The sequence below is a fragment of the Hemibagrus wyckioides genome, linkage group LG04 (genome assembly GCF_019097595.1).
Source record: "Hemibagrus wyckioides isolate EC202008001 linkage group LG04, SWU_Hwy_1.0, whole genome shotgun sequence".
Taxonomy (NCBI): Eukaryota; Metazoa; Chordata; class Actinopteri; order Siluriformes; family Bagridae; genus Hemibagrus; species Hemibagrus wyckioides.
Genome location: NC_080713.1, coordinates 4,044,533 through 4,066,198, shown reverse-complemented (window position 1 = coordinate 4,066,198; position 21,666 = coordinate 4,044,533). Strand labels below are relative to the sequence as shown.

Genomic DNA, 21,666 nt, shown 5'->3' with positions numbered 1-21,666 from the left:
AGTGGTCAGGTTTAGTTTATAGTTCCACAGCAACTGTGGGGGGGGGGGGGGGGGGTTAAATCACATGATTATAAAATGATATCAGGAGCAGTTGTTTTTACACACGCATGCATTCGGACCTCCAACATGACGTCAGATATAAGCGATATTTAAAGAGTTACATGTGCGAGGTGGAGTTTTCTTTCCAGACAAACTTCTCGAGGTGTGTCTCAGTTACGTCTCTGCGTTGCTCATCTCACAAAAATGTGTGTTCTGGATCAAGCTCCACTTTAGGCGCTTCACGATCCTTCATGTATCACAGTATTAGTTTCTATTTCTTTTTATTATCATATAAAAGGCTCTTGCTTTGATGTTGCGTCATAAAAAGAAATCTGGCAACCTCACGAGTGCATTAAAATGACTTAAGGAAATAAAGGAGTTATTATACGGACTTACATGGTTGCAGTCGGATGCGATCTCCGTTTCCTGTCAGAGAAAAAACAAAAAATAAAAATAAGGAGTTCAGATGGTGCCACATCTCAACAGCTTGACAGAAGCAGGGCCAAAAAAGACACCCGCTTGAATTTGGCAGATGCTTCGATCCAAAGTGACTTCAACATGCACCAGATTAAACTCCTAAATACAAGCTGGAAAAGGAGAGGACGGTTATATAAGGGAGGCTGGAAGGCCGGTGATTTTCGGCAACAAACACAAGCACAATGTAGAGGGTTAGAAACACACACGAGAGAGCTGAAAATGATAACTTTATGACTAGCTATGAATTAGAAATCAATACATTTCACTCGATTTTACTTGTATAGTTATTTGTATAAAATTTCCACAAAGGAGCTGTACAGAAGTCTGGACGATCGAGCTCTAATGAGCAAACCTGAAGCAAAATAAGAAAGACCTCAAACCCGTCATTTTCTGGGTGACCCTGAAAGTCATTAAAAGTGTTTGAATTGTTTAGTGTGAGCATACTGTGACTATAGGATGAGCACAGGACTATCTTTATGATCGGGCATAACATTATGACCACCTGCCTAATATTGTGTTGGTCCCGCTTTTGCTGCAAAAACAGCCCTGACCCGTCGAGGCATGGACTCCACTAGATCCCTGAAGGTGTGCTGTGGTATCTGGCCCCAAGACATTAACAGCAGATCCTTTAAGTCCTGCAAGTTAAAGGATACTGACCACTGCAGACCGGGAACACCCCACAAGAGCTGCAGTTTTGGAGATGCTCTGATCCAGTGGTCTAGCCATCACAATTTAGCCCTTCGTCAAAATTGCTCAAATCCTTACGCTTGTCCATTTTTCCTGCTTCTAACACATCAACTTTGAGGACAAAATGTCCAGTTGCTTCCTTCCCACTAACAGATGCCATGATGAGGAGATCATCAGTCTTATTCACTTCACCTCTCAGAGCTCAGAATGATCGGTGTATACAGCATCCGGATGAGCCACAGTTTTTAGGTCCATGTGAGATTCTCCACAGCAGCAGAAAGTGATGTATGAAAAATGTAAATGTGAGTAAAATTTAGCATTTCCTGCCTGTCATTGAGCTGTCATCTGCACCATGCCAAGATTGGGATTTAATCATGTCTGATGTTGACTCTCTGGAGTGCTGTTGGTTATTATAAAAGTTCACCGGAGGGAACAGGAAAGTGACTCGGATGCACTTCCGATCTACATTTACAGACTTTAGAAAGGTTTTTTCATTTAATAATATTTCTTATTTGTTGAAGTGGTGCATGATTTCAGACTGAAATGCTTACAAAAAAGGTACACTCTACTATCTTGTACACCTAGAAAGGTTCATGCTTATACCATATACCTTCTCTAACCCTTGTTACCGGCACGCTGTCACGTCCTGTCGGCTTATAGGACATTTTGAATGGCTTTCTGTCCACTATAAAATGGGTCTGTTGGCTTTCAGTGTGTTTTAGACGTGTGTTTTTCCCTCGGTTGGATAACCTTACACAGAATTTTACTGGTTGAAGATCACATTTCAGATCCTTTTTAAATGAACAAGCACTCGGAGCATCTCCGACAGCAGGAATGAGTTTGACATCAACATTTACTTTGAGAATAGAAACATCACTAATCAAGCATTTTTGGCCAGTGTGCTTGAGAGAAGTGTATTTAAAACCCTCCAGCCTCATTATGTGTGGATCTGATTCAGTTTAAATGCTAACAAGAGCCTGATATTGATATGTTGTATTGTTACAGCCTTAAGAACTGAGGAAGCCTTTATTATCATCACACATACATTACAGCACAGTGGAATTCTTTTCTTCGCATATCCCAGTTGAGGAAGTTGGGTTCAGAGTGCTGGGGCAGCTATGATACAGCCCTCCTGGAGCAGACAGGGTCTGCTCAATTGCCCCTAGAGTGGAGCTTGGTGATGCTGGGCCTTGAACCACGATCCTCCAATAAACAACCTAGAGCCTCAACCACTTGAGCCACCACTGCCCCAAGTTGTTGTAAGGCTCTGGGGTATTAATCAGCAGATAACCCCATCCTTTACACACCGACACATGCGAAGAGAAGGATTCCACTGTACTCCGTTGCGTATAAAGGCTTCGAACGACAAAACAGCTATTAGCATTCAACCGAAGCAAAGCAAATGGACTGGCTCCATGAAGGACACTCAGGAGAGCGAAGGAGGGAGTCATGCCAGCAGTGGAGATACCCAACACACCCTTCTAAACCTAAATAGAGTTTAGAAATGCTGCCAATATCCAGAAGCCATCTGAGCTCCGGAGCCACACCCAAATCAACCATCTGCTTCCACATAGCGCTGTGGAAAACCGATCATTCGCACACGGATACCAAATTCCAACCGAACATCCGGTCTTGTCAAGCAGAGTGATGGGATCTCAGGAAGATATTCACGCTGACCGCTGACCTCGTTACCGTTCGGATATTTCATATACGCTCCTGAGGATGGATTACCTGATTTACTGAAGTCCAGTCGTTTATCCGGACACAAAGCCAGGACGACGTACGACTAATCTGTTCATCTCCACCGAACATTTCCAGCAGGAAATCGATCCTCCCTGCAGGTAAACAAACGGCGTCCTGCTACCGACCGACAGCTTCTCTGGAAATCGAACACCGGGATGTAAATATAGTGGACCTACAAACATCGACTGAGAGGTCACGCGACACTTTATATCGATGTTCCCTGCAGCTTAACTAAGGACAGCTGACAACTCGGATGTAGAGCTTTAGCCAGGGCCACTGCCGGAAATAACTCCGCAGTTTTAAGGACACATCGTCCATCCTCCATCATTACGATAACTCAGAGACGTGAAAAACGTCTACACGGTCTGCTAAAACGAAGACGATTCCCTCTCTTTCAGCTTCACAAGATAAATATTCCTGCAGAATTCTCCGTGCACGCGTTTATGTTGACCAGCTCGCTCTAATAGGCCACCGTTTCCATAGCAACAGCTCATCCACAGCATGTTGGATGCTGAAACTTTATTCAAAGAGATTTATATGAATATTTATATATAAACGTTTATGGAAGGAGTCTCCAGTGTCAGAGTTCTGTGACGGTCCTTAAGTCGTCTGGACTTTCTCTGGGAGGAGACAAGCTGTGTATTTTTGGTCTTATTTACTTTAAGAAATAGAAGGAAATTGCAGGATGGTGACTAAACAAGTGTCTACAGCTGAGACACTCGACTAAATAGCAATTAAACTCATTTATGGATTATTTATGTATGGAGTTTATCCATTAGAGCTGGGCAATGTGACGATGCGATATCGATATCATGATAAAATTACGATTGATGTTGCATTGAAATAGATAAAATAATTGTTTTTTTTTTAATTTATATTAAGATTTGATATTAAATTTTGTACTTAATATTCAAACTATTTTTATTTTTCAGCAATAAACAAAATGGAAATATAAAAACAAAATGAATCAGTTTGTGTAGATGTTATACAAATTGCTTAACCTGTATTTTTTGTTGTCGTTGGTTTTTTAATGTAACACTACTGCCAATTTGTAAGCACATAGATAGATAGATAGATAGATAGATAGATAGATAGATAGATAGATAGATAGATAGATAGATAGATAGATATTATTGATCACTTCCTAATTTCTTAGAAAAAGTTGGATTAAGAAAGAAATCGGTTCGACTGATAAAACCAAACAAACTATAATTTGCAAATGTTAGAAAGGGAGAAAGAGGGTGGGGCTTCCAGGATGTGTTATTTAGATAGATAGATAGATAGATAGATAGATAGATAGATAGATAGATAGATAGATAGATAGATAGATGCACTTTACTGATCATATTATAATTCCTTAGAACAAGTGAGAAAGGGGGTGGGGCTTCCAGGATGTGTTATTTACTGTAATATTATAGAGTTGCAGCTGTCAATCACTCCAGATGTGGATGTTGCAGCTCAATCAGGGAATAAAGGAAGCTCGTGACTCTCAGAAGTGTACTCTTGATACTACATTAAAAGTAGGAAACACAGAAGGTGTTCAGTAATAACAATTAAAGGAAGTTTGTTAAATCTGAGTGTTACAGGAATTATAGAGAGAGGTGAGGAAGAAAAAAAAAAAAAGACGTGTGTGACACATTGAACTGATCGCAAAGCTAATTAGCACAGACAAAAGCCTCTCGTTCTGTGACAGGTCTTTCTGAGAAATCCCCACGGTGCGACTGCTCCGTGTCCTGCCTGCCTTTAATTACAGCCTCAGCTCCACAAGGACACTGCTGCTATTCAATTAATATAAAAAATTTCATTGAAAAACACAGCAATTATTATTTTTTTGCATATTCAAATACATTTTATTTCTATAGAGCTTTTATTAATGGATATTGTCTATGAGGAGCTTTAGAGAAATATCAAAATGTAAAATAAAAATGACAAAAATATAAAATAAAAAAATAATAAATAAAAAATTACAATTAAATTAATATTTATCCTTAATGAGCAAAGATTAGTGAGGAAAAACCTCCTGAGAAGTAGAAAAAAATTATTTATAAATTTTTTTAAAAATAATTTTTGACTTTGGTTGTATTGTTTTTTTAAGGATCTCAAAAATAACAGCATGACTAACAAGAAATAAACACGTCCGTGGATAAGATGGAAATTTTGTTTTTTCTCACGCAACAATCAGCAAAGTCCGTTCAAATAAATAAATCAGAGCCTCCAATATACAGTATAAAGAGACTCCAGTCTAATGTTTTTCTTTTCTTTTCACTCCCAAGACTCGTAAACTCACAGGTCAAGGTTTAGTCAGATAAAGTGGGTGTGGCGTGACAGTAAGAGCGCACGTCTGCCACGTCCTGCATCCTTTCCCCCTTTTAGTGAACGTTTTCTGTCTGGTGTCATTTATTCACTCATTAATTTTTTGACCTCTACAGCAGGACAGAAGGAAATCAGACGAATAACAAAATAACTGTGGAACTAAATGTAAATGTTTGTACAACATCAGATACAAGTGTGTGGAGCCGTTACAATAAAAATAAAATCTCTCATGCTTCCTTATTTCTCTAGTAAATTTTTCGATGAAAGAAAGAAAAAGAAAGAAAGACTTAGAGGGGGGGGGAATGGGAGAGACAGAACAAGAGAAAGAGAGAGAGTGTGTGTAAGGGGAGACCGAGGGAGAATGATAGGAGAGAGAGAAAACAATATAAGAGAGAGAGAGTGATAGGAGAGAAAGAGAGAGTAAGGGGAGAGCGAGGGAGAATGATAGGAGAGAGAGAAAACAACATAGGAGAGAGAGAGAGAGAGAAAGAGAGAGAGAGAGTAAGGGGAGAGTGAGGGAGAATGATAGGAGAGAGAGAAAACAACATAGGAGAGAGAGAGAGAGAGAGAAAACAATAAGAGAGAGAGAGAGAGAGAGAGAGAGAGAGAGAAAACAATATAAGAGAGAGAGAGAGAGAGAGAGAGAGAGAGAGAGAGAGAGAGAGAGAGAGAGAGAGAAAACAATATAAGAGAGAGAGAGAGAGAGAGAGAGAAAGGGAGAGGGGGGCGAAAGAAAGAAAGAAAGGGAGAAAGGGAGAGGGGGGCGAAAGAAAGAAAGAAAGGGAGAAAGGGAGAGGGGGGCAAAAGAAAGAAAGAAAGGGAGGGGCGAGAAAGAAAGAAAGGGAGAGGGCGAGAAAGAAAGAAAGGGAGAGGGGGACAAAGAAAGAAAGAAAGAAAGGGAGAGGGGGAGAAAGAAAGAAAGAAAGAAAGAAAGGGAGAGGGGGAGAAAGAAAGAAAGAAAGAAAGAAAGAAAGAAAGAAAGAAAGGGAGAGGGGGAGAAAGAAAGAAAGAAAGAAAGAAAGAAAGAAAGAAAGGGAGAGGGGGAGAAAGAAAGAAAGAAAGAAAGAAAGAAAGAAAGAAAGAAAGAAAGAAAGAAAGAAAGAAAGAAAGAAAGAAAGAGGGGGGCGAAAGAAAGAAAGAAAGAAAGAAAGAAAAAAAGAAAGGGAGCAGGGGAGAAAGAAAGAAAGAAAGAAAGAGAGAAAGAAAGAAAGAAAAGAAAGGGAGAGGGGAGAGAAAGAAAGAAAAGAAAGAAAGAAAGAAAGAAAGAAAGAAAAAGAAAGGAGAGGGGGGGAAAGAAAGAAAGAAAGAAAGAAAGAAAGAAAGGAGAGGGAGAAAGAAAGAAAGGGAGAGGGGAAAAGAAAGAAAGAAAGAAAGAAAGAAAGGAGGGGAGAGAGAAAGAAAGAAAAAGAAAGGGAGAGGGAGAAAGAAAGAAGAGAAAGAAAGAAAGGGAGAGGAGAAAGAAAGAAAGGGAGAGAGGAGAAAGAAAGAAGAGAAAGAAAGAAAGGAGAGGAGGGAGAGAGAGAGAAAGAAGAGAAAGAAAGAAAGAAGAAGAGAAAGAAAGAAAGAAAGAAAGAAGAAAGAAAAGAAAGACTTGGGAATGGAAGAGAGAGAGAGAGAGAGAGAAGAGAGAGAGAGAAAGAGAGAAAGAAAGAGAAAGAAAGAGAAAGAAAGAAAGAAAGAAAAGAAAGAAAGAAAAGAAAGAGAAGAGAGAGAAGAGAAAGAAAGAAAGGAGAGGGGAGAGAAAGAAAGAAGAAAGAGAAAGAAAGAGGAGAGGGGAGAAAGAAAGAAAGAAAGAAAGAAAGAGAAAGGAGAGAGGAGAAAGAAAGAGAAAGAAAGAGAGAGAAAGAGAAAGAAAAGAAAGGGAGAGGAGAAAGAAAGAAAGAAGAAAGGAGAGGGGAGAAAGAAAGAAAGAAAGAAAGAGAGGGGAGAAAGAAAGAAAGAAAGAGAAAAGAAAAGAAAGGAGAGGGGAGAAAGAAAGAAAGAAAGAAAGAAAGAAAGAAGAAAAGAAAGAAAGAAAGAAAGAAAAGAAAGAAAGAAAGAAAGAAAGAAAGAAAGAAGGGGAGAGGGGGAGAGAGAAAGAAAGAAAGAAAGAAAGAAAGAAAGAAAGAAAGAAAGAAAGAAAGAAAGAAAGAAAGAAAGACTGACTTGGGGGGGAATGGAAGAGAGAGAGTGATATAAAAGAGAGGAGAGAGAGAAAGAAAGAAAGAAAGAAAGAAAGAAAGACTTGGGGGGAATGGAAGAGAGAGAACGAGAGAGAGTGATATAGGAGAGAGAGAGAGAGAGAGAGAGAGAGAGAGAGAAAGAAAGAAAGAAAGACTTGGGGGGAATGGAAGAGAGAGAACGAGAGAGAGTGATATAGGAGAGAGAGAGAGAAAGAGAGAGAGAACGAGAGAGAGTGATATAGGAGAGAGAGAGAGAGAGAGAGAGAGAGAGAGAAAGAAAGAAAGAAAGAAAGAAAGAAAGAAAGAAAGAAAGAAAGAAAGAAAGAAAGATTTGACATGATCACTACTCCATCATTAGCATCACTCTACTCACTAGCATTAGCATTCTCTCAGCTCACCTTCCCAAGCCCTGGCAGATTCCTGTAAGCGTCTCCTAAACGAACTCTCTATGAACACAAATTAATTGCTGCCAAAAGCATGTTTTCTTTTTTTCTTCATGCAAGCCCACATCCTTCCTCATTAAAGTTAATTGGCTTTTTCGCGAGGCGAGGCAAGGCAAGGCGAATACGAGTCTCTGGCTTTTTCTGGCTGGTGAATACCCTGCTGGATAAAGAAAAAGGTAGACTTCTCGTGTTCATTAAAGTGTTGAAATGACTTATTTGTTTATGTTCCGGAGCAGAAATGTGAGCGAGAGGGTTCATTAGAGGAGACCGCAGGTGGGCGGGAACAGCTGGCGTACGGGGAGACGGACTGGAGGTGGTTCAGACGCTCAACAGATGATTTCAAGTGAATAGATAAAACGAGGAATTGAGGCTCTGCGTCGGAGAGAGCGGCTGTTCCCGCTGGAGCGGGATTATAAGGAAATCTGCTCCTGTTAGTGTACGAGAATCTGGGAACACACCACACAGCCTCCATTTTGTTTTTATATGAAAAGTCTCTTAATTAGTAGTCTTGGTCTCGGACGTCACGCCCACGGACCGCTGGCTGAACCTCTGATGCGTGTGGAACACAAAATCGGAAACATTTCAGGAATTTCGAAGTCGTCATCTGATTGGTTGGATTCTACAAGAATTCCGGGATATGTGTGTGTGTGTGTGTCTATTTTCAACCTTTTCAAAGCTGTCATGATGCTCTACCTCCCTGATGGAAGCCGTCGTGTTTACACCTGAGGATCAGCTAGACGTTCTCTGTTTTTATAGGGACTTTACATGTTCACGCCCCTAAACATGATGCTGAACTGTGACTGGTTGCTTTATATGTCAGTCAGATGCCTCCTTGGGTGGTTCCTTGGTCGATAGAGTCAGTCTGAAGCTCCGGCGACGCAAGACTACTTCATCAGTACAGTATGTGAGTTTGGTCAGTGTTGCTCTGTAATATTCCATTGATATGAAAAGTATTATTATCAGAGGACAAATCAGGATGCATACAAATAGGGGAGGGGAGAAAACAAACAAACAAACAAAACCCCCATGGATGACTGGATGTCAGCTGGGATGAGTGACGAACTCTATGTGGATTAATATGAAACACGTGCTCGTATATACACTGGAACTCATTTGCATGACGCTGTAAGCAGCCGTGTTGATCTGATGTCACTTCCTGCACTCAGAGGAAGTCGTAGTTGAGAAGTTTACCCCAGAGTCTTAAGGTGCGTCCCAAATCGCATACTTCTGCACACTAGGTATAGTATAAATAGTATGAATATGAATAGTGTTCACATTAAATAATCCAAGAAGAAGAAGAAGGAAAAAGAAAAAGAAGAAGATGAAGAAGAAGAGGAAGGAGAAGAGGAAAAAAAGAAGATGATGATGAAGAAAGAAGAAGAAAAAGATGATGATGATGATAATGAAAAAGAAGAAGAAAGAAGAAAAAAAAGATGATGATGAAGAAGAAGAGGAAGAAGATGATGAAAAAGAATGAAGAAGAAGAAGAAAGAAGAAGAAAACGAAGAAGAAGAAGAAGAAGAAGAAAACAAAGAAGTGCACTTCAAGACCCTGGATGATTCTCTTATTTAATCCAAAACAAAAAAAAGACAGTGTGGAATGTTGGAGCCTTCACTCGACAGTCACAGCTTTGCTTATGTTAATGTAAAAGGGGGCGGGGCCACTCTGCCAAGCCCAACCTTCTCTGTTCCAAACAATTCAGCCAATCCCAGGTCTTCCTTCTCCCATCAGGATCGGCCTCAACTCTCGACTGATTCCTCTAATCGGTCACGCTAGCCGTCTCTGTTTTACGGGGAGCGCTGGACGGCGCATACTGCTCCAAATGCTAATGAAAGAGAGCGTGTGCGGCGGGTGGGCAGGTGGGTGTGTGCAGCTGTGACTAGGCCACCCGTTCTCTCGGGGGGGGGATTTATAGCCAGCATTTAGCTCTTCAGAAGGCCACAGCTGCTGCTGCTGCTACCGCACGCGCAAAGTAATTACGGCGCTAATTAAAGTCGGACTCACGGAGAGAGACGCCGAGGAACAGAACGATAGTGGGATCCTCCATGTCCGGCATTTCATTAGCAACAAGCTAACGGTGGTTTTCATGTCACTTTCTTGACTGATGTCACTGAAAAAGACTACCCCAAGTTAAGTAGGAATTTGAGGGTAGTGTAGAAAGTAGTGTGTGTGTGTGTGTGTGTGTGTGAGAAGGTGTGATGGTCTCAGAGGAAGAGGTCAGGTGTTCTCTGGTGTGTGACTGGAGAGAAGGGTCTAGAAGGAGGTAAGTGGAAGATGATCAGATTGATCCAATCTACAGGCTTGGTCCATCACAGGGAACTACACACACATACACCTACACCCATGCACAAATCACATATACACGCACACACTCACACACACACATTCTCAAATACACATACACTCTCATACACATTTTCACACACACACACTCTCTCTCTCACACACACTCTCACATACACACTTGAACACTCTCTCTCTCACATACACACTTGCACACATACACATTCTCACACACACACACACACACTCTTGCGCACACTCTTGTACACATTCTCACAAACACACACACTCTCAATTACACATACTCTCACACATACACACTCTCGCACACACTCCCTCTCTCACACACACACTCTTGCACACAAACACATTCTCACACACACACCCTCGTACACACTCTCACACACACATACCCACATATACACATACACACTCTCTCATGCACACAATTATGCCCACACAGCTCAGTTTGTAATGCTGAAGAAACTCTGCTCCTGTATTTCCACTAAAACCTTCAAATCAAGAAAGTTCACATTAATTAAGGAGACTGCAAAAAACTCTGGACAATCCTGTCAAGTGGTCACTCCAAACCCAAACCGAGGTGAGCGGAATGACCTCAGCAGTCCAGTCAACAGTAAACACTGCTCTCATTTACGAGGCTTTGGGAGACGCTCGGACTCGGACTCGGTCATAAAAAGGGAAATAACGATGCTGAAGATCATTAGCATGCGCTCAGGTCCTTTACTGACACTGAGAAATCCCCAAGGAGCTCAGGAACACCGCTGCTCTCTTTAACCTCCTTCAAGAAGACTCACACACATACATACACACACACACATACTATCACACAAACACATACACATATTCTTGCACACATCCACACTCTCTCGTGCACACACACATTCTCACACACTCAAACACATTCTCGTGTGCACACACACACACTCTCACACACACACATATTGTAAAATGTAAAACATATTCTTACACACATTCTCACACACTCAAACACACTCTCGTGCGCACACACACACACACACACAAATTCTTACACACATTCTCACATACTTAAACACACTCTCTCATCCACACTCTCATGCACACACACACATTATCACACACACACTCTTGTGTGCACACCCATACACACACTCATCCGCACACACACACACACTCTCACACACACACACTCATCCACACTCTCATGCACACACACACACACTCTCGTGTGCACACACATACACACACCCTCATGCACACACACACACACTCACACACACACATATTGTAAAATGTAAAACATATTCTTACACACATTCTCACACACTCAAACACACTCTCGTGCACACACACACACACAAATTCTTACACACATTCTCACATACTTAAACACACTCTCTCATCCACACTCTCATGCACACACACACATTATCACACACACACACTCGTGTGCACACCCATACACACACTCATCCGCACACACACACACACATTCTCACACACACACACACTCATCCACACTCTCATGCACACACACACACACTCTCGTGTGCACACCCATACACACACTCATCCGCACACACACACACACTCATCCACACTCTCTCATGTGTTAAAGTGTTAGATTTGATAATAAACCTTTTACCATGACAGACCAAGAGAGCGCATCGTTCGGGATGTGAGAAGGGGGCGGAGCTTCGTGGATGTGTGTGTCACTCCAGATTCATATGTTGATTAGCTTATAGAACGACTCCAGCTTCTGTTCCAACTCTCTTGACCCTCAATTGACCCCAATACAGGACGTGACCCAAACAGCCTCCTGGTGGTCCAGTGGCAGGATCCAGGGAGCTAACCCAGGCACTGAAGAGTTAACTCTCAGTGCCGATCCCTAGCCTGGATTAAATGGGAGAGTTTCGTCTGGAAGGGCATCCGGCGTAAAACCTGCGCTAAATCAAAACATGCGGACCAAATGACCCCAAACAGGGAGCAGCTGAAAGAACAACATCAACAGGAAGTGACCCAAACATGCTGTGTGTTTTGCTTTGCGAAGGACATTTCCCTATAGAACTGACCCCAAGGATAAAGAAATGTAAGTGAAGTGAATAAGACTGATGATCTCCTCATCATGGCACCTGGTAGTGGGTGGGATATATTAGGCAGCAAGTCAACATTTTGTCAGAACATCTCTAAAACTGCAGCTGTTGTGGGGTGTTCCCGGTCTGCAGTGGTCAGTATCTATCAAAAGTGGTCCAAGGAAGGAACAGAGGTGAATGGATGGCCAAGGCTCACTGATGGACGTAGGGAGCGAAGGCTGGCCTGTGTGATCCGATCCGACAGACGGGCTACTGTTGCTCAGATTGCTGAAGTTAATGCTGGTTCTGATAGAAAGGGGTCAGAATACACAGTGCAGGACGGGTCAGGGCTGTCTTGGCAGCAATAGGGGGACCATAGAATATTAAGCAGGTGGCCATAATGTTATGCCCGATCTGTGTATATATACAGTGTGAAAACAAATCAAATCAAACAGCAAACAAATCAACAGCCTTCATTTTTCTCGGATTCAGATTCAGCGACCAGACGAATAAACGACAGAGAGCCCTCGGGAGAAAGGAAAGCTTTTTGAAAAACTCGATAGGAGTTTCTTTTAAGCTTTTCAAGTAGACATCTGTACGAGACCAGCGTTTGAGAACAAAAAAAAAACTCCTTAATGCAGGAATCATTTATCTGAAGATGAAAAGCAGGCTCTAACAAGAAGCTGTGAAATGACTAACGGGAAGTGAGAAAGGGATCCACCCGGAGCCGCCGGCTGAGACTGCGACTAAACGTCATGGAGTGTTCCCATTAAGAGGAAACTTTCCGCTTACGGCTACGAGTCGACAGACTGCACGTCTCGGCCGTTTACTAATCCAGAACTATCTGTGCTCTGGTGAGGTGCTGGTACTATTATATTTACGTCAAAACGGTCATTCAAAGACATATTACTCACTACAGCACTGTTGTGTTACATATATCTTGTAGTGAACATACACAGAGAGCACAACTGAGCAGTCGTGGTTCAAGTAGTTAAGGCTATGGGTTAAAAGGTCAGGGTTCAAGCCCCATCACCACTAAGCTCCACTGTTGGGCAATTGAGCCATGCCCTTAACCCTCCCTGCTCCTATATGCCAAAAGTTTTGGAACGTCTGCCTTTACATGCACATGAATGTAATATGGAGTTGTCCCGGACATTGCAGCTATAACAGCTTCAACTCTTCTAGGAAGGCTTTCCACAATTTTAGGAGTGTGTTTATGGGAATAAGTGTGTTTAAGGTCAGACACTGATGTTGGACGAGAAGGCCTGGGTCGCAGTCTCCGCTCTAATTCATCCCAAAGGTGTTCTATAGGGTTGAGGTCAGGACTCTGTGCAGGCCAGTCAAGTTCCTCCACACCAAACTCACTCATCCATGTCTTTATGGACCTTGCTTTGGTCACTGGTGTTCAGTCATGTTTAAACAGGAAGGGGTCATCCCCAAACTGTTCCCACGAAGCATGAAATTGTCCAAAATGTCTTGGTATGAAGCTGAAGCATTAAGAGTTCCTTTCACTGAAACTAAGAGGCCGAGCCCAACCTGTGAACTCAATGATTTGGAGGGGTGTCCCAAAACTTTTGGCAATACAGTGTAGCTGCTGCTGCACTCTAGCCCTAACTTCCTCAGCTGGGATATGTGAAGGCTTCTTGCCCTCCGTTCTTGTTATTAAAGGGGCTGAGAAGTGAGAAATGTTCCTCATGAAGCTACATAGAAGAGAATCGTGCCTTATGCAGAGGAACCTGGATCCCTGTACAGGAAATAATGAGACCTTATGAATGTTGTGGATTTGTTAGCGTAGAGAGTACAGTGTGCTGAGGAAAAAAAACGCTAATTAGAGAGAACTTTTATGGCTGAAGATTTGCGTTATTGGTTAATTTTACTGAACTGTTTGAATCAGCACAGGGAAGTAGAAAACAAATAACTAACACATAATATCTAACTTCTTCCACAGCTCCGCCGGTCGATCGTTAACCATGACAATTACATCACGAGTTTTAAAAAGACAAGCAGTATCTAGCCGGAAGTCCAGTATACCAGGGTGTCCGTGTCCTGGAGACGATTTTCTGATGAAAACTGGAGTAAGAGCAAATCCACACAGACAGGAAGTGTGCAGAAAACATGGCGAAGACATAATGAAGTCCAGGCCATGCCAGTAACCGTGACTGTTGAGTAAACAGACCCTAACACAAAGCTTGTGAACTAACAAACCATCCAGACGACATGTGAAATACTCGGACATCACTGATTCTGAAGGCCAAATGTGCATGGTCCATCATTTTCTCCACACCAGCACCAGGTAAAAGGACATCGGAAAATGGAGTTTCCCTCTGTTTTTCTTGTGTCCATGTTAATGATGAGTGTCTTTGTTCATGTCTCACTCCACAGAGGAGGTTAATATGAAGCTCATATGAAAGTAGACACTCAGGACTTGTAGTGTTTCAGAAGGATTTCTGTTTACTAAGAGTGATATATTCATAGAAAAGTTCCAGGTTTATTTTTCCAAACCCATTCCTGCTCTCTGAGATGCTCTGAGTGCTTGTTCATCTAAAAAGCAGCTGAAATGTGATCTTCAACCAGTAAAATTCCAACAGATTCGTTTTCCATCAGACTCGTTTGTTTATAATGCTTGAAAATGAAGTATCGACAAGCCTGCGTTACACACACTCCATTCGTCAGCTCCGAGCTCCATGTCTCGTACGGCAGCAGCGACACGATGAGCATTTTTCTTATGAAAAGTTAACAGCTACAAAATGTGTTTTTTTCCCCCGTATATTTCATATCCTGAGAGGAATTACAGTGTGTTAATGGAGAGTGTGTTTGGCACGAGGCAGGAAAATCAATAAAACACTCCACACATCCTCGATTGGACTGGTGCAGTTCATCACTTCCCTTCAACTCGGAGAGGAATTCCTGTAGAAGCGACGATGCTGTGAACCCCTAATGAACGTGACCGGAAGTTTGTGCACCCCTAACCATCATACCCATATGTTGCCGCACAATTGTCTTTGTATGCTATAGTTTCCCCTTCACTGGAACTAAGAAGATCAAACCCTGTTCTAATATCACAATGCAGATGTGAACAAAGCACCTGAGCTCCATGAATATCTACAGATGTGGAGGTTCCGGTTGGAGTGGAAGAACTTGAGTGTCCTGCACAGACCCCTGACTTTGACTCATCCCCACTGAACAGAAACTGGAGTCTCCTCAACATCTCGGCATCAGAATCTGATCTCTCTAATTCTCTTGTAGCCGAGTGATCACACATCCACCACAGCCACGCTCTGAGATCTAGTGGAAATCCTTCCTAGAAGAGTGAAGCTTATTATAACCACAAAGTGGGACTAAATCTGGAAACAAGCACATGGCTGTGAAGGTCAGGTGACTACATATACACCAATCAGGCATAACATTATGAGCAGTGAGAGGTGAAGTGAATAAGACTGATGATCTCCTCATCATGGCACCTGTTAGTGGGTGGGATATATTAGGCAGCAAGTCAACATTTTGTCCTCAGAGCTGATGTGTTAGAAGCAGGAAAAATGGACAAGCGTAAGGATTTGAGTTTGACGAAGGGCCAAATTGTGATGGCTAGATGACTGGATCAGAGCATCTCCAAAACTGCAGCTCTTGTGGGGTGTTCCCGGTCTGCAGTGGTCAGTATCTATCAAAAGTGGTCCAAGGAAGGAACAGAGGTGAACCGGCAACAGGGTCATGGGCGGTCAAGGCTCATTGATGCATATGGGGAGTGAAGGCTGGCCCGTGTGATCCGTTCCAACAGACGAGCTACTGTTGCTCAAATTGCTGAAAAAGTTAATGCTGGTTCTGATAGAAAGGTGTCAGAATACACAGTGCAGGACGGGTCAGGGCTGTTTTGGCAGCAAAAAGGGGGACCGATACAATATTAGGTAGATGGTCATAATGTTCTGCCTGGTCAGTGTAATCAGAAAATGACAAAAAACTGGGAATAGCCACAATCACTAGCTAACTATAGACATGACCTTATAGGATCAACTGCAGGTTTCTATTAACTAGCTGGTAAATAAGTATGGAAGGGAAAAGGGATGGGATCTTCCGTGTTGGTCAATATGTAAACACATCCTGGTGTCATGATCAGAACATCATGAGTTTCCTTCCCTGCTCGAATCATCAGTGTTTGATGATTGACAGACAGATCCCAGCTGCTTTTCAGAAGCATGATATACTGGAGAACTTGTTTTATTTTTTGCTTAGCTTTATGCACAGATACAGAAATTCAGTTCAGTGTTTGTGAGAAGGGCATGAACTAGGTCAGGGCCACGGTTAAGGGTTGTACAGATTTCACTCTGAGTCACGGCGTGCCGTCGTTTACCGTCTACCCGCACATTTCGACATTCTTAGTTCAGCTTTAGAACTTCGTCTGTTTTTGTCTTTACTAAGGAGACGCTGAGATGTTTAATCCTCTATTGTCGTAAACATGTTATAAGATGTTACTAGCACATTCTTAACATTCTCATAAACACCAGGTATCAAACATGCAGACATACAGCACAGAGCTGCTCACTAAACTTAAACCAAACAACTTTTTATTGATTAGGAAAGATTTTTTTGGATCTTAGTGCTCCACCATTCCTCGTAGCAAAATTCCTCAATTTTCTGTTTTCCTCAGTTACCAAGCTGGAAACAAAGAAAGTTATCTGTGAATTGTTTATAGGACCGTTTACACACGGAAATATGGTATTCCTGTATAAAATCCTGTATTCGGAAAAACGTTCGTATCCTGCTAGTGCTCCTGTGTGTAAATATACAATAAAAACGACTAACTAATGCAAATCAGGATCGAATTCGAATCATCTCAGTTACACAGTTTGCAAATTTTATACCTGGAATATTCTTGTTTTAAATTGTTTATTTTTTACAGCGTTTATACTAGATCACAGTCAGTATTATAGACTATTAAAAAAATAAAAGAATCCATTTGAACCAAAAAAAACTATTCATTCAGTTATGACAACAATAAATGGCGCCCTGTAAATGGAGGACGAATCGATATGTTGACAGATAAACAACAAGATTTAACGCTCACTTCTTCTTCTACTTATTATTATTATTAATTTTTTTAATTGAGTCAGAATATCTTCCACTTCTCTCTTTCAGCCTTTACCCTGTTCTTTCATTTCGTGCTCCTAGCCATCTGTGCACTTTACCTTTTAAGGAGTTTTGTGGGCGTCGTCACATGCAAATGAGTTGTATCAGGAACACTGTTTTTTTAACTCATCCTTCCATCCATTTTCTACACCCATTTTATTCCTAATTAGGGTCACGGGGATCTGCTGGAGCCTATCCCAGCACACATTGGGAGAAAGGCAGGGGTACACCCTGGACAGGTCACCAGTCCATCACAAGGTCACACATATAGACAGACAACCACACACACACACACACACACACACACACTCACTATGGGCAATTTAGAATTACCAATCAATCTAATGTACATGTTTTTGGACTGTGGGAGGAAACCGGAGTACCCGGAGTAAACCCACACAGGGACATGCAACATGCAAACTGCACACAGAAAGGCCCCTGCCTGTTCGAACCTGGGATTCGAAACCAGGACCTTCTTGCTGTGAGGTGAACAGGTGAACCTCAGTGAGGTGAGGTGAACTAACAGTGCTAAGCCACCATGCTGCCCTTTTTTAACTCATGCGAGTACACTATTATACTAAAAGACAAGAAAAATCATTCTCATGGTACATTTTCATGGTGTCATGGTGACTCTTAACATCAGAGACAGAAATGAATGTTTGAAATGGCGAACCCGGAACACGTCTCTCTTTCTGGAGAACAGTAAAAGACACAGAAAAGCACTTCTCGGGTCTGGAGGATGATCCTGCTCGTATGTGCGTGTAATCAGAGACGAGTGCAAACAAGACACGGCGGTAACGTGATCGAGTGAACTCGCCCGTTTTGTTTTAGATTTTACAAAAGGAATGGGTTTTTAATTCTCTGGTTTAAATAAAGGGAACTGAAGCATGGCTTGTGTTTTATAAATTGAAGGGAGAGGTTCAGGAACTGGGCCATAAAGTACATTTTCATGTCCAAGAGAGTTTCAGGTTTCATTTAATAAAAGAAAAGTGACTCCAGTGCACACCAGGATGAGATCTTCTAGGAAAGAAAAAGATTCAAAATGTAGAGTTTCAGCTGAGAGTGCTGAGATCGGGGCGTGTACGAATGACCACTCACTCCTAAATCTCTACCTAAAGAGAGCGATGCAGCGGCGCTTTAATCCTGCCGTCTGTCCAGCTCTCTCACCTCTTCATCTCTACACTCAGCTCCAGCATCTGAACTTCCATCATCATCATCACTAACTAGCCATACACAGCTGCAATGCATTTTGGGATTTCCAGTCCAGCATTTGCCCCATCACAGCCCTCTGTGAGACCATGTATGTGGAAGAGGGCAGATAGCGCCCTCCTCTGAAGCAGCATGAGCTTCAGTCTGTTATTATTTCTACAAATATTATTTCTATGGATATGCATTACTACGAAGGATATGATTCCGATGGAGATCATTTCTATCGATATTATTTCTACAGACATTATAACTATGGATGTTATTTCTATGGGTATCATTTCTGTAAATATTAATAGCTACTGATACTATTCCTATAGAAATTATGACTAAGGACATTACTTCTACAGAGATCATTTCTATATATTATTTTTATGCATATTTCTATAGACATTATAACTATGGATATGATTTCTATGATATCATTTCCATAGATTATTCTACAGATATTTCTATAAGTTATTTTTATGGCTATTATTTCTATAGACATTACAACCAAGAACATTATTTCTATGGATATGATTTCTATAGATATTATAACTATGGATATGAAGGATCTATGGAGAGCATTTCTATAGAATTTATGACTAAAGATATTTCTAGGGATAACATTTCTATGTATTATTATGAAGTATAGAATGTCCATGGAGATCAATTCTATATAGTATTTCTATAGACATTATAACTAACAGTGTTATGACAACAGATCATTTCTACACGTTATTTTGTGGACATTATTTCTATCTCCATTTTAACTAAGAATATGATTTCTATGGAGATCATTTCTATAAATATTATTTCTACAGAGTTTTTTTATAGAAATTATAACTAACAATATTATGTCTATAGATATCATTTCTATTCATTATTTCTATGGACATTATTTCTATCTAGATTATAACTATGGATATGATTTCTATGGATATCATTTCTATAAATATTTCTACAGATATTATTTCTATGGATATAATTTCTAAAGACATAACTAAGCATATCACTTCTATGGTGAGTGTATGGATATTATGTCTATATACAATATAACTAACAATATTATGTCAATATATATCATTTCTATACATTATTTCTATGGAAATTATTTCTATCTACATTATAACTAAGGACATGATTTCTATGGATAACATTTCTATGGACATTATAACTAAGGATATAACGTCTATAGAGATCATTTCTATATATTATTTCTATGCATACTATTTCTACAGACATCATAACTAACAATATTATGTCCATAGATTTGATTTCTATACATGATTTCTATGGACATTATTTCTATCTACATCATAACTAATTTCTATGGATATCTTTTCTATAGATATTTCTACAGATAGTATTTCTATGGACATTATAACTAACAATACTACATTCACAGATATTATTTCTGTGGACATTATTTCTATCCACATTTGAACTAAGGATATAATTTCTATGGATATCACTTCTATAAATATTTCTATGGGCATTAGAACTAACAATATATCATCCATAGATATTATGCCTGTACATTATTTCTATCTACATTAGAACTAAGCATATGATTTCTATGGATATCACTTCTATAAATATTTCTATGGGCATTAGAACTAACAATATATCATCCATAAATATTATGTCTGTACGTTATTTCTGTGGACATTATTTCTATCCACATTAGAACTAAGGATATGATTTCTATGGATATTACTTTCTATAAATATTTCTATGGGCATTAATTCCATTTTCATCCCCCAGATTTTAGGTGACCACATACTGTATAACTTTCCAGTCCAAAAACACATTCAGCAAAAACAATTCTGAACACATTACTGGACCATTACCATTAAAGAATGTCATTCAGTCTTTCTGGACAAGTTAATGGTGGACACTGGAGTACTGGGGTATAAAATTCCACACAGTAAACATGCTAAGTGAGGGGTGAAAAGTGCCCCAGGTGCTCGCCCTCACCTCATTCTTGTCCTGCAAGCATTCCAGCACAGCCAGGTTGTTAGTCCAGGTGTGTTTCGGACACAGCCGGCTCACGTCGTCTCGGCAGGCCTCCTCTTCTGCCAGCTTCCAGCTGAGCGCCCTCCTCGCCTGCGAGACCGCCGCTGCTGCACCTCCGATATTCACCGAATTCGGCGCTCCGAGCTTCAGCTGCCGGTTCACGGGCACCACCACCACCGGAGGAGGAGGAGGATGGAGGTTAGCATTACCCCCGGGTTTTAGCCCGTGCGCCACGAACACGCAGAAGCACAGGGACGTGATGAACAGCAGGAGAAACCGAGCGCGTCTGCTACCCGCCGCCATCTTCCTCTAACAGCTATAAGGCGCAGCTGCGCGAGTTTAAAAAGTGACCGGTGATCGAGGCCGCGTTCCAAACGCACACGTAGGGCACTAGATAGGGCACAACAGTTCGATCGCTTTCACCGCGTATCTAGGGCACCTATCCAGGGAGTTGACAGGGATTTGGAACATTTCCACCAGCTACTGTATTTCTCCTGTGTGAACTTCTCCAGCGTTTGATTGAGACGCTGTAGAGCTCCCACTTTATTCTGTCAAATTAATCTAATTTATTCATTTATTACCAATTATGAATTGATTTTAATTTTTAAAAGTATTACATGAACACAAGCACACGTCGTTCTGTATTTTGTCATTTCCTTCACACGATGAATATAAATATAAATATAATGAATATATCAAACTAAACATTTCAACACAATGCTATTTATTTACAATCGTCCTCACGTCCTTAATGGCTTTTTCCTGTCATTCTTTGCAGTCTGTTGTCCATTATTAAAACTAGGAGACTGCTACATTACATCATATTCTGTTATATTGTAATATAAATAATTAATGTTCGAGAAATCAATTGGAAAAGACAGAGATTCTTTAGAAAGTTGCTTTACTGATGCAACGATGCTCTTCGCCAAGCTTTCTTCAACCAGACAGGTATATTTTTTTTGTCTCTCCTTTGTTGTTGTTGTGTGTCTGTGTCAGAGAGATGATGTATTTTGACAGCTCCAATATCAAATATGAGATACTCCTATCATATTATATATCAAATATGAAATTCTTCTAGTTCATGTCCACATACTGGTCATGACAAGTTACCATAACCTT

At 41.0% G+C, this 21,666-nt stretch overlaps 1 protein-coding gene across 2 annotated transcripts in view; it reads right to left on the bottom strand.

The window, feature by feature from the left end:
* Positions 1 to 20,871, bottom strand: part of glg1b (golgi glycoprotein 1b) — a 47,143-nt gene extending 26,272 nt beyond the window's left edge. For both annotated transcript variants that reach the window (XM_058387632.1, XM_058387633.1), the window contains exons 1-3: positions 20,509 to 20,871; positions 436 to 465; positions 1 to 33 (exon numbers count right to left, since the gene is read on the bottom strand). The exon at positions 1 to 33 is cut by the window's left edge and continues 54 nt beyond it. In XM_058387632.1, the coding sequence (XP_058243615.1) occupies positions 1 to 33; positions 436 to 465; positions 20,509 to 20,850 (405 nt within the window). In that variant the 5' untranslated portion in view covers positions 20,851 to 20,871. The remainder of the gene's footprint in view (positions 34 to 435; positions 466 to 20,508) is intronic.
* Between the last annotated feature and the right edge of the window lie 795 nt (positions 20,872 to 21,666).